The sequence below is a fragment of the Zingiber officinale genome, chromosome 9B, assembly GCF_018446385.1.
Source record: "Zingiber officinale cultivar Zhangliang chromosome 9B, Zo_v1.1, whole genome shotgun sequence".
In the NCBI taxonomy this organism is placed as follows: domain Eukaryota; kingdom Viridiplantae; phylum Streptophyta; class Magnoliopsida; order Zingiberales; family Zingiberaceae; genus Zingiber; species Zingiber officinale.
In genome coordinates, this window is record NC_056003.1 from 106,687,449 (window position 1) to 106,699,578 (window position 12,130).

The 12,130-nt window shown below is 47.4% G+C and overlaps 1 protein-coding gene across 1 annotated transcript; it reads right to left on the reverse strand.

Annotated features, from left to right (window-relative positions):
- Window positions 1-7,944: 7,944 nt before the first annotated feature.
- LOC122023273 (pectinesterase inhibitor 8-like) lies at window positions 7,945-10,206 on the reverse strand. The gene is made up of 2 exons (XM_042581336.1): window positions 9,661-10,206; window positions 7,945-8,118 (listed from the first exon to the last, which is right to left on the reverse strand). Exons 1-2 carry the CDS (start codon window positions 10,204-10,206, stop codon window positions 7,945-7,947), a joined length of 720 nt encoding a protein of 239 aa, XP_042437270.1.
- Between the last annotated feature and the right edge of the window lie 1,924 nt (window positions 10,207-12,130).

Consider the following 12,130-nt stretch of genomic DNA (forward strand, 5'->3'; position numbering starts at 1 on the left):
ACAATGAAGCGGAGTATGAGGCCCTCATAGCCTGGATGCAGCACGGCATGTGGGAGCCGGTCGGGTAACACTTCATTCTGATTCACAGTTGGCCGCTCGGCAACTTTCCGGCACCTTTGAAATCAACCGTGTTCGGCTTAAACTCTACGCTGAGGCCTTTGAAAAACTCAAAGCTACTTTCCGAGAGGTGCTTATTCAGAAGATTCCCGAACGGAGAACCAAGCGGCCGATGAGTTAGCCAAACTCGCGAGCTCAATAACGTCGGTCGCCATTCAGCAACCAATTGAAAAACGCTGTGGTGGCGCATGTCGACCGGATGCAAGGCCTCGCGTTCAAACGACTGGAGGACACCTATTATAGAATTCCTCCGTTCGCACCACACCATCCGATGAATATGCAGCCCGGCTCCTCGGAAAGAAGAGCGGTCGGTTTACACTAATCGGAGATCAACTTTACAAGAAAGCTTTCGCGCCCTTTTGAAATGTGTAAGCTCGGAGGACTCGACTTACATCCTCCGGAAGTACATCAAGGATCATGCGGGGTCATCCGGGCGGACGCAAAATCCTCTTGGTGGATACTTTTGGCCAACTTTACAAACAGATGCCTGACGGTATCTACATGCCTTTCATGCGTAGTATCACAACTTCTCCCACCGACCGGCAGAGGAGATGAAGGCATCAACCATCTCATGTCCGTTCGATCAATGGGAATGGATATTCGGGTCCATTTCCGATGGCGACAGAGACTATTTCTCCAAGTGGGTGGAGGCCGAGCCGCTGGCAAAGATCACTGAACAAATGGTTAAAAAATTCATCTGGCAACACATCATTTGTCGGTTCGGCATCCCTCGCCGACTAGTGTCCGACAACGGGCGGCAGTTCACAGGGAAGATGTTAGAGGATTGGTGCAAAAGCTACGGCATTGAGCAACATTTCACGTCCGTGGCCTATCCTCAGAGCAACGGTCAAGCTGAAGTCGCCAACCGGGAAATTCTTCATATTCTGCGCGCTCGGCTCGACCATTTGGGAGGGAGTTGGCCGGATGAAGTGCCGAGCGTCTTGTGGGCCATCCGAACGACGCCAAAAGAAGGGACAGGAGTCACACCGTTCCATTTGGTATATGGCGGTGAGGCTGTCATTCCGGTCGAAGTCGGCGTTGAGTCAGCCCGGATCCAGAGCTACGATGATGACAACGCCGAACGAAGAAACATGGAGCTGGACTTGGTAGAAGAGGAGAGGGCAAAGGCGTCCGTTCGGCTGATGGCATACCGTCGGCGGATGAAGCAAAACTACAACCGGCACGTCATCCCGATCGTTCCAGGTTGGCGATCTTGTCTCGAAGAAAGTCAAGCCGCGTCTGCAAGCTTGAAGCTCCATGGGCGGGCCCTTTCAAAATCATCGAAAAGCTCGGCTCCGTATTATCCGGAGGATGAGGACGGACCTAGATAGGCGTGGAGCGAATCACCTCGCCTTACCGAGCGGGTGAAAGGTGTATCATCAGAATCACCCCGTACTTCATTTTCGACTAAATACTTGAAATGCATAGATGAAAAGTCAAAAGAGCGAATATAAGGCATTATCGTCAGAATTCAAGACCCTGTGCGCTCGACTGCGATAGAATATAAGCCTCGAAATCAAGACCCCGAGCTGTCGCTAGGGCTGCATACTAGTGTGGCGAAGGAAACCAAACCCTACTGCTCGGGATGATAGAGGGAGGTTATTGCTCGAGCGAAGGCCACTCGGCCAGGTACATTTTAGCCGAGACTACCTCGGGGAGGATTAGCCAAGCGCTCGATGTGAAGGCTCGAGCCGGTCGGCCGGGTATATGGCTTTCCAAGCCAAGCGCTCTGCGACGAAGGCCGAGCCGTTCGGCCGGGTGTGTAGTCTCACTTGAAAACCGACGAGCCCCGTCGTTAAAAATCGAGAGCCACGCCGACCGGCTATAAATATCTGCGCCGTCGAGCTCCGACGATAAATATCGAGAGACGAGCCGGCGTCTATAAATAATCCGAAGCGACGAACCGACGAGCCCCTCGTTAAAATCGAGAGTCGCCGATCCGCTATAAATCTCCGCGCCGTCGAGCTCCGACGATAAATATCGAGAGACGAGCCGGCGTCTATAAATAATCCGAGCGGACGAACCGACGAGCCCCGTCGTTAAAAATCGAGAGCCGCGCCGACCGGCTATAAATATCCGCGCCGTCGAGCTCCGACGATAAATATCGAGAGACGAGCCGGCGTCTATAAATAATCCGAGCGGATGAACCGACGAGCCCCGTTAAAAATCGAGAGCCGCTATAAATATCCGCGCCGCCGAGCTCCGACGATAAATATCGAGACGAGCCATCTATAAATAATCCGAAGGACGAACCGACGAGCCGCTATTAAAAATCGAGAGCCGCTGCTATAAACATCCGCCGAGCTCCGACGATAAATATCGAGGGACGAGCCGGCGTCTATAAACGTCCAAGCGGGAGGCCTTGCGAAAATCCAGCAAAAACCCCTTTGAGGCGAGGCTCGAAGCAACAGATGGTTAAGCGGAATTAAAAAGGCGAAGATTATCTAATATGCAAGCCAAAAAAGTCATTACATAGATAAGCGGGGCCGAACGGCGGGAATTCAAAAAAGTTTCTGAAACGCTCCTCACACATCAAAATCAAAAGAGCGTCGGGGATGGCGTCCATCATCGGCAGGCAGATGACCTTTGGTCTTCAGATAGCCCACCGCCGCCTTGATTGCCTCCTCGAACGTGAGGGATATCTTGTCGGTAAACTTCTCTCCGAAGTCTTCCGAGCGGAGGAACGCCTTCCTCACTTCGTCCGAGCGGGCCGACTCCCCCTCTTGATATTCCTTGAGCGCGACATGGGCAGCGTCGCTAGCAGCTTGGAGATCCTTCAAGTCTCCATCGAATCTTTGGAGATCAGCCGAGCGGCTCTCTTTTGCTGGCAGAGCATCCAGTCCTTGATGCGTTGCTCCGGCCCCGGATCTCCACCTTCATGTGGTCCATGTCGTTGATGGCCTGTTACTTCCAGTGGGTGAATTTTCTCATAATATGATCAATTGTTTCAAGAATGACCTTGCAGTGGCTCGTTTCCGTTCGGCTTCTAGCGATTTCTTGGCCTTCTCCAGAGCGGCCGTTGATTTCTCAGTTCCTCCTCCAGCTCGATCAACCGATCGCTAATGGCGATCTGCTCCATCCAGTTCTCGAACAGGGTAAAAACTTCAAATAAGAGAGAGAAGAGGGGGAAGGGCTATACCCCGGTGGGTGATTGAAGGTTGCTGTCGCCGAGCTGCCCGGGAGTCAACTTAGCTATCCGACTCCGAGCATCTATCCAAGCTTGTACGAGAGGGCCCGTCAGGGTGATCATCTACTCAGGAAACACCGGTCGATCGGCGGCAACCATGTACGCCTCTGAAGGGAGGCGCAGAACGGTTTTAAGCAAATTCTGGCCGCTCGGCCCGCTCTGAGATGGCCCGCCAGCAGAAGAGGTGGGTAGCTCGCCTAAACGCCTGAGACGTCGTCGAGTCCTCAAAGGGCTGGACGGCGGCACTTCCAAGCTGGCCCTCGGAGAATCCTGAGGGGTCGGGGTACTCTCGAGAGAGACTGTTCCGGACAGCACCGGCGCATCTGCACCCCGCTCAGGTTGTGGCTCATCAAGTGTAGAGGCAGGTGCGGATTCCGGTCGCCGAACGGCCCTCCACTTCAGCTTCACTCGCAGGTTCTATATTGCCCGTGGCCTCATCAGGAGGGGTTGGCGGCCCCTCACCTTCTTCGCCGGACGGATCCCGTTCGGCGGCCTCCTTGCTCGTCACCGCCTCAATCCGAGCGGCTTGTTGACCTTCTCGGTGGCTCGCCCGCCACATGACCTCACCGCAAGAGAATAAATCCGATTAGAACAAAATAAAGGGAAGATAGGAAGCTTACTCATTACAAGGCGATCGGTGGTGTAGAAGACAATAATATATGCATTACCCGGAGAAGCATCTTGTCAATGTGATAGCGCCGACCGACTAACCGCTCGGCATGGAGATAGTCTGCGTCACCTCTAAACTTGCCGAGCTCCTTGCCAGTAGCCGTGCCACTGGTGCGGAAAGTGGGCCGCTCGGAAAGCGTATATAGAAAAATGCTCCTTCCAGGTTTGTTGGAGCTCGGATATTATCGAAAAGATGAAGCCTATCCTAGATTGGAAAACAAAGGTGCCCCACTCTTGCTTGGGATAGTAGAAGTAGTGGAAGATTTTTGGGGTTAAGGGAATGCAGATCCGTTTGAACAAAACTCCGCTCAGCAACCTAATAGAATTGGGAACTACTTGGCCGAGCGGAATGCGGAAATAGTTGCAAACTTCTAAGAAAAACTTGTGAGGAGGAAAACGTAGTCTGGCCAGGAATTGATCCCGGAAGAAGACAACAGTGCCGGGCGGAGGATCGTTAGGCCGATCGGAAGGCGTGGCTAACACTATTTCATGGTCGATCGGTAGGTCATATGCTCGAGTGAGGCGCATGGCGTCTTCCTCGTCGAACCGACTTTCCATGTTCGAGTACCAAAGACCCGGAGCACCGCCGGTTGACTGCGAGGTACTGGTCATGATCGAAAGGCCAGAATGCGGGATAGAAGGGGATGGTTCAAGCAATGGAAGAAAACCGGCTGAAAAGGATGATTAACAGAAAGAAGAATGCGTCTGAAGCGAGAAAAAGGCTCTTACAAGCGAGGAAGATGACCGGAAGAAGCCGGGTGATCGTCGGAAAGTCTGAGAACAAGGTCGCCGGCGAGAGGGGGAATGACAGGAGTCTGGAAACGAAGAAGACGAAATGCGGCGGAAACGAAGTCAAGGATCTTATATCGCCGCCCGGAAACGATCTCCACCGTCTGATCCAGGTCGTCGATATCGAGGTTGTCATCGGATCGTCCGTTTCAAACGGCGGCTGTCCCATAGGAAGTGACGCAACCGCCATACTCTGACAAATGCACGGTCGCCACGTGTCAGCCGGTTACTAGCCGCATTTAATGAGCTCCCCTTACCTTGCGCAGAGCACGTGATGGGTAGTGTGGGAGAACAACGGACATCGATTCCCAGAAAATACAAGGCATGGACAAAGTATCGCCGGACAGACAGATATCGCCACACGGATGAGCATCTTTATGCCTGGCTGAGCGGCCTAAGGCAATGATCATTGTTCGACAGATCGGCAGTCCAGTCAGTCGGACTTTGCCTCCTTCGACTAGACTCGAGAGGAAGGCAAGTGATCCGACGGTAAAAAGGAAAAGGGCGAGCCGACCGGACTCAGAAGAAAGGGAAATCTGATAGTAAAAGGCACCCTGGTAGGGACCAGGGTTCCGACGCTCAAATAAAACAGTGCGTAATGACCGAGCGGAAGGAGGTGCCGCCCGGACGGCGCAAAGAATCAAGGCCGTCCGGACGACGTTCATCGTCCGCCCGGCGGGCCGGACACCCCAGTCAGACGGTGGGTAAAAGACGGGGACATCTTCTGACAGCCGTCAAGTCGTATGACGATGCCATACTTCTAGTCTAACAACGGGTGGTCCTGCCGTCCCATCAAAGAACATGCTCGGACTGTGGCAGCATGGTGTCAGGTAAGCTCTCTGACAAGTGCATACCGTGGTATGGGTTGCTGACACGTACGCACCTCGGTGGGCGTGCATCAGTTCCTTCTCCGTCCTATATAAAGAGGCTATTACTTCGCCAAAGGTACGCATGATACAAATTTGGCAGCCACTTTCTCCACCACTTACCTGACTTGAGCGTCGGAGGGTCATCGCCGGGAACCCCTTCCCGGCTAGACTTTTGTGCAGGATCGCCGGAGCTTCGTTCGACCAGCCGGAGATTCACCCCATCGACTAGGAGCGTGCCGCGTGCCCAGCGTCCTTTGGTTCAGCGATTCGGACAGGATCACTACCTAAATTGGTAAAATCATCTACGCAGTCTATTAGTGATTGTACTGGTAATCTAGATATGCTGCTAGTAGTAGTAAATAAAACACTAACAAAGAAATACAATATTAATAATTGACAAAACAGAGTATCGGTTTCAGCAGAGGGAGGTTGGTTGCTGAGGTTTATCATCTTCTTCTCTAGCTCCTTCTGTGTACACTCCACATTATGGAAGTGTTGTAGAAATAGTGGGGTGGTAGCTGCATGCTGTTGCAAAGTAACTTCAGCGTCGTGGTCTGGAAGTCCAAGTATCAATGAGACGTCTTTCCTGGTGAAGCTAATCTCCTTGTTATGAAAGATGAAGCATCTGGCTTGCACGTCCCAATTGTTAAACATATTTTGAATAAGACTACGAATATTTGTAATTTCAGGCATGGCTAATGCCCAAGCAAATGGGCTTCCATTGATCATCTCCAGCTGCCGGTCGGTTATGTGGAGTGATGATATAAACCCCTTGAAGTGAGGGTAGTTACTTTTCCAGTGCACTTTCTTGCGATATGCACGGGAAGCTGCAGTTCTCTGGCTCGCCATTTAGTTCTGTCAAACACAAACATAAGCTCATAATGCTACTCACTTCCCTTATGTGTAATCTCTATATTATAAACCATAATATAAACCCCGATACTGTTATTAGTAAGTAGTAACCAGACCCTAATACATTACTATGTCTATAATCTCTATATTATCAACCATAATATGAAACCTGAGACTGTTATAAGTAACCATAATCTAATACATTACAAGTTCTATAATCTCTCCTATATATAACAATGTGACTAGTTGTGCTTAACATGAGTACTCTACACGTTGTAGCAGTTAGTGTCAAGTAGCTGCAACATTTGTAAGAAGACAATGGAGACTGTAGTGTTTAAGCAAGTTGTTTCATTTTGTAGCAGTTCAACGACAAGAGCTGCACCACGAAAGATATATATTTTTGTTTTAAACTCATTGTTCCCTCAAAGTAAACCATCTTTGGTGAGCAACCTAAAAACATTAAACCCTTAGCAGCTAGGAGACGGTTCTCAACCCTAAATATTCAAAATATCCAAGTAGCCGAAGCTTTGGAACATAAACCCTAACATATTACTTACAATGAAGGCGAAGCTTCGAATGACAAAAAGAACGTCGCAGAGCAGAGAGGTTGATTGATGAAGACTCCGTGGGCCACCGAACAACTTTCGAAGAAATTCCTTCGAAATATTTGTCACACGGCGAGTTTAGGGTTAAAAACTTTGATCTATGAGGGTAAAAATGTATTTGAACATTATAAATATATATTATCACAATAATTGAAAAACTAACCGAAGCAGCTCAGGTAGAGGAGATAATTTTAAAAACTTTTTTTTCATGTTGATTATCTGTGTACAATAAGAAAATCATGGCTACCAACAATAGGACTTACGAATTTAGCTGGCACATGTTTTGCCAGCTACATGTATATGTAGCTGCTACAAGGTGTTGCAGTTATTAGCCGAGGTAGCTGCTACACCGCATCGCAGCAAAGCAAATAAAATCAAAGACGTTGAAGCATCTGAAATATTTTTAAATCAATTATTAAGCAATTTTAATTAAAGACATGACCAGTAAATATTTTTAGGGTTAATCTTTTTACAAAAATACTGCTACTAAAAATGGGCCTTACCGCATTAGCTGCAACAAGTTGTGGCAGCTACATGTTGAGGTAACTGCTACAATGTGTAGTGCTTATTAGTCGAAGTAACTGCTTCAATGCGTGGCACAAAAACAAGGCAAAGCCGGTGCAACATCGCATATTACATTTTCACTTTTTTTTTAGCAAGATGAAAACTCTGCTACTGGGTCAATCTCTGCTAGAAAATAGGCCTGCTAGAAGACCGACAAACCAACATTGTAGCTGCAAATAGAGGGTTAATCTTAAAGTGTAGTGTTAATCTATGCTAGAAAATAGAGGGGCTAGAAATCCGACTAACCAAGTTAGCTGCTACAAGGTATGGCAGATTCACACAGATTTAACTGCTACACGTTGTAGCAGCTTCGTCTCCATGAAGCTGCAACACCTTGTAGCTGCAAATCAAAGTCCACCGGATAGCAGGCGGTTGGTGCCCGGCAGGGGCCCAAGTGGTCAGCCAGACGACCTTCGACGAAGACGAGGGAGAAGGAGGGAACGAATGAGAGAGAATTCCAATCAATCTGTAGCAGGAAAGGCGCTGAAGCAGTGAAAATTTTTTTTAAAAATAATTTTTGAATCGGGTTGCTATAGACAATATGAAAACTATGGGTACCGAGTATGTTAATCTCTGCTAGAAAATGACAAGGTAGCTGCTACAAGGTGTGGCAGCTTCATGCACAGTTAACTGCTACACGTTGTAGCAGCTTCCTCCTCATGAAGCTGTTACACCTTGTAGCAGCAAATGAAAGTCCATCGGAGAGCAGGCGGTTGTTGGAGCCGTCAACCATCCAGGTCGTAGCATAAGTCCTTACGACCTTCTACCACGACCAATCCAAGTCATATCCTACAAGCACGGTTTCATCAGTCGTAGTAGTTGATGCAACGGTTAGAAATGGGAGCAAAGCCGCAGTGCATCTTTATACAATTATTACAGCTATTTTTATACCGATTTCACAAGGTAATAACGGTGTGGATTAAGAAATTAAATTGGAGTGAGGTGGTAGGATCTCATAGTAGACCTGCGATTGAAGACGTCGGAGCAACTTTCCGGCCGAGAGCACGAGGGACGAGTTTCGACGGAGGGATCGAGGGAAGGGGGGAGCGGCGAGCCAGACCAAAAATATTGAACTTTCCAGGAAAGCGTCAGGTCGCCCGGAGGACGGACGCCGGAGGGGACCGGGAGCAAGGGAGAGAGAGTGGGGAGGGAGAGGGAGGGAGAGAGAGAGAGCGCCGAGAGAGATTTTATTTTTGGTAATAAGCGCCGTCGAAATTTTGAACAAAGGCGAGAAAGGGAGAGAGTAACTTCCATGGATTATTTTATTTGTAGTGAAACCGAGCTGGCGGTGCCACGTCTGCGCGTCACTCACGGTCGCGCACAAAGCATCGCCCAGCATATCAAAACTCTCTCTCTCTCTCTCTCTCTATATATATATATAAAAGATAAATGAGTCACTTAACGAACATCTTTATAAACCTCTTAACGAACATGTTCGCAAGCTTCTAAACGAATATATTCGTGAGCTAACGAACCAAATACTATTAAGTTCAAGCTCGGCTTGATAATATTTTCGAACTCGAAATCAGACTCGAGCTCAGCTCGTTAATTTAATCGAATGAACTTTTTTTTCGAGCCGAAATCTGAATAACTCATGAGCGATTTGACTCGTTTACATCCTTACTTAATTCATTATCAATTGATCAAACTCATCCACAAACAATCACCACTACATTAAATTTAATATCCCTAAGTATTCCACCATCAAAAATCAGAATATGTATAATTCACCTTCCAAAATTCACCTACATCTAAGGACTCCTATGGGACACGGCAATTTATTAACGAGGAAGAAGAAGAGAGCTAGCGAGTCGTGAACAACCCTAAACCCTAATTTGAAGGCAAGTTTTCATTTAAACCCTCATAGTTTGGTAAAAGGCAAATAGTTATCTTTTTGTTTCCATTTCAGTACCAAATATTTCTGATTTTTGAAATTAAAGCAGACATTGAACAGTCAGCATTTTTATTCGTCATGGTGCTCAACGTCCGGCCGACGACCGATCGCTACTTCAGCAAGTAACAAGTTGGTGATGGCGTAACACAAGATCACCAAGTTGACGGCCTCGCCGTCGAGCTGAGCGACGACCGGAGGCGCCGCCTTTCTGGCTCTGGAGAAGATGCTCCCGCACTGCGTCCCCATGCCGGTGGCCTGCGTCAGAAGCCTCTTCGCCCCGGCGTAGTCCCTCGCCCGGATGCAGTCGTCGGCCTTGGCGCACGCCATCACCATGTTGCCGTAGTTGGTCGAGCACGCCTCGAGGAGCACCTTCACTGCCGAGTCCCGCTCGGACTGAGCCAGCTCGTTCATCTTGCTCCTCCCGATCCCCGTGGTGTTTATCCCGAGCTCGGCGGCGATCTGCGCCAGCAGCCACGTGTCTGCCTCCGTCGCCCGAGGGCTCTTGTACAGGCGGTCGACACAGAAGTCGTAGTTCACCCTCCGGTCGCTGTTCGACGCGTCCCTGCAGGTCTGCTCGACGTAGGCGGAGGCGGACTGGCCATGGAGAAGAAGCAGCAGCAGAACCATGGAGAGGGAAGCGAAGGAGAAAGAAGAAGCCATTTTAGGATTTTTAATTTTCGATTGTATATATAGCAATGGAGGAAATGAACAGATATTGTTTTCCTAAAAAAGATAAATATCCATTCATTTTTTTTACGTTTCAAAAATAATAAATTATTTTAGAGAAATTAAATTGGTAATATTAAAATAAAATTTTGTATTTTAATTTAATTCTAACCAAAGAATTTATTTTCAAAAATATAAATATTTATCCACTATATATATGGTAATTGTTTCAATTTAACTAAAACTTTCGTATAAAATATTTTGTTTACTAATTTAATTAAAATTAATGAAATTGAATTAAAATACTATTATAATAATTGCATTCTATTATAAAAAGTAGTGAAGACAAAAATGCTAAATTGTTTTACAGAAATTAAATTAGTGTTTATTAAAATGAATAATAATTGTTTCAATTTAATTGAAATTTACTCTAATAAAATTTTATATTAAAATATTTTTTTACTAATTAAATTAAAATTAATTAAATTTACTTAAAATACTATTATAATAATTACAATCTATTATTGCAATTATTAAAGATAAAATAATAAATTGTTTTACAGAAATTAAATTTGTATTAATTAAATGAATAATAATTGTTTTCAATTTAATTAAAATTTTAACCAATAATTTCTTTTATATTAAAATATTTTTATTACTAATTTAATTAAAATTAATTAAATAGCTATGGGGGGTTTAATTTGGTATCGTATATATATACTGATCCCGTCCGAAAGCTGAGTCGGACGAAGGCTGGTCGCGACGGCCTGGTTGCTGACGGAAAGTCGTGAGTGATTCGGCTCCCACGGGCGGCTGACGATGCTGCAGGTCCCTGCACACACTCAGACGATCCCCCTCCTCACGTTAGAGACCAGAACCCAGGGAAAAAGTCCCCGGATCAGGCCCTCCGACGCTCAAGTCAGGTACTTTTTCCCCAGAAAACGCAAAGAGACGGAAAAAAAACTGACTGAAAGTGAAAAGTTGTGGAAAAAAGTGACGAGAGAGCGCCTACACGCGTACGAAGAAGCCTCCTCTTTTTATGCCCCTTTCTCTTTCTAGAACTTGCCATCCTGTCAGAAAGCGTTAGACGATGGGCTTTGTCGTGTAGTCCCGGACACCTGTCGTACTGCTATTGATCGTGAAAGCATCTTCTTGTTTTCGAAACCTCCGCCTTTACACATGGGTTTTGTCTTGTAATGAAGGTCATCTGTCAGGCTGCTATTGGTTGTGAAAGCATCTTCTCATTTAGAAACCTCTGCCTCCGCACATATCGCTGGTATGCAGTGATTACCCCTTGACGGACAATTGTGATTCCCCGACTCCCGCACGGCTTAGCTCATCCAATCTATTGAGGCCTGCATCTGCCTCGCATCCTCTTATCAGATCCAACCTCTAAGCATCACCTGCCAGTCGGGCTGACTCTGAACAGCTCTGCCAATCCCGATCTGTACCCTGCGCTTTGTATTTCCTGTCCCTCGACCGCAGGCCTGTAGATCGGGCTGTTTCTAGTCAGCTCTGTCGATCCCGATCTGCATCCTGCGCTTTGTATTTCCTGGCCCTCAACCGCAGGCCTGTAGATCAGGCTGTTTCTAGTCAGCTCTGCCGATCCCGACCCGTGACTTGTACTTCCAGTCCTTTGAATCGCAGGCCTGTAGATCGGGCTATTTCCAGACAGCTCTGCCGATCCCGACCCGTGACTTGTACCTCGCCTGTCGTCTCCCTTCGTCTTCCTACTGCTTTGCCCCTTCGATCAACAAGTCTGCCTGGCCTCTGACTATCCCCTATGCTCGACTCTGATTGCCCCGTCATCTTTACTATTGACTGCCAAGTCACCTTGACTACTGACTGCCACATCATCTTGACTTTTGACCGCTACATAGCCTTGACCCTTCTCATCCTTTCCTTTTGGGCCCCTCCA

What these genes read in the sequence shown, in the direction of transcription:
- LOC122023273 (XM_042581336.1), bottom strand. Translation starts at nt 10,206, where the DNA reads ATGGCTTCTTCTTTCTCCTTCGCTTCCCTCTCCATGGTTCTGCTGCTG. An exon ending in CCAACTTGTTACTTGCTGAA is followed by an intron (nt 8,119 to 9,660) that starts GTAGCGATCGGT and finishes TTCCTGCTACAG; the next exon opens with ATTGATTGGAATTCTCTCTC.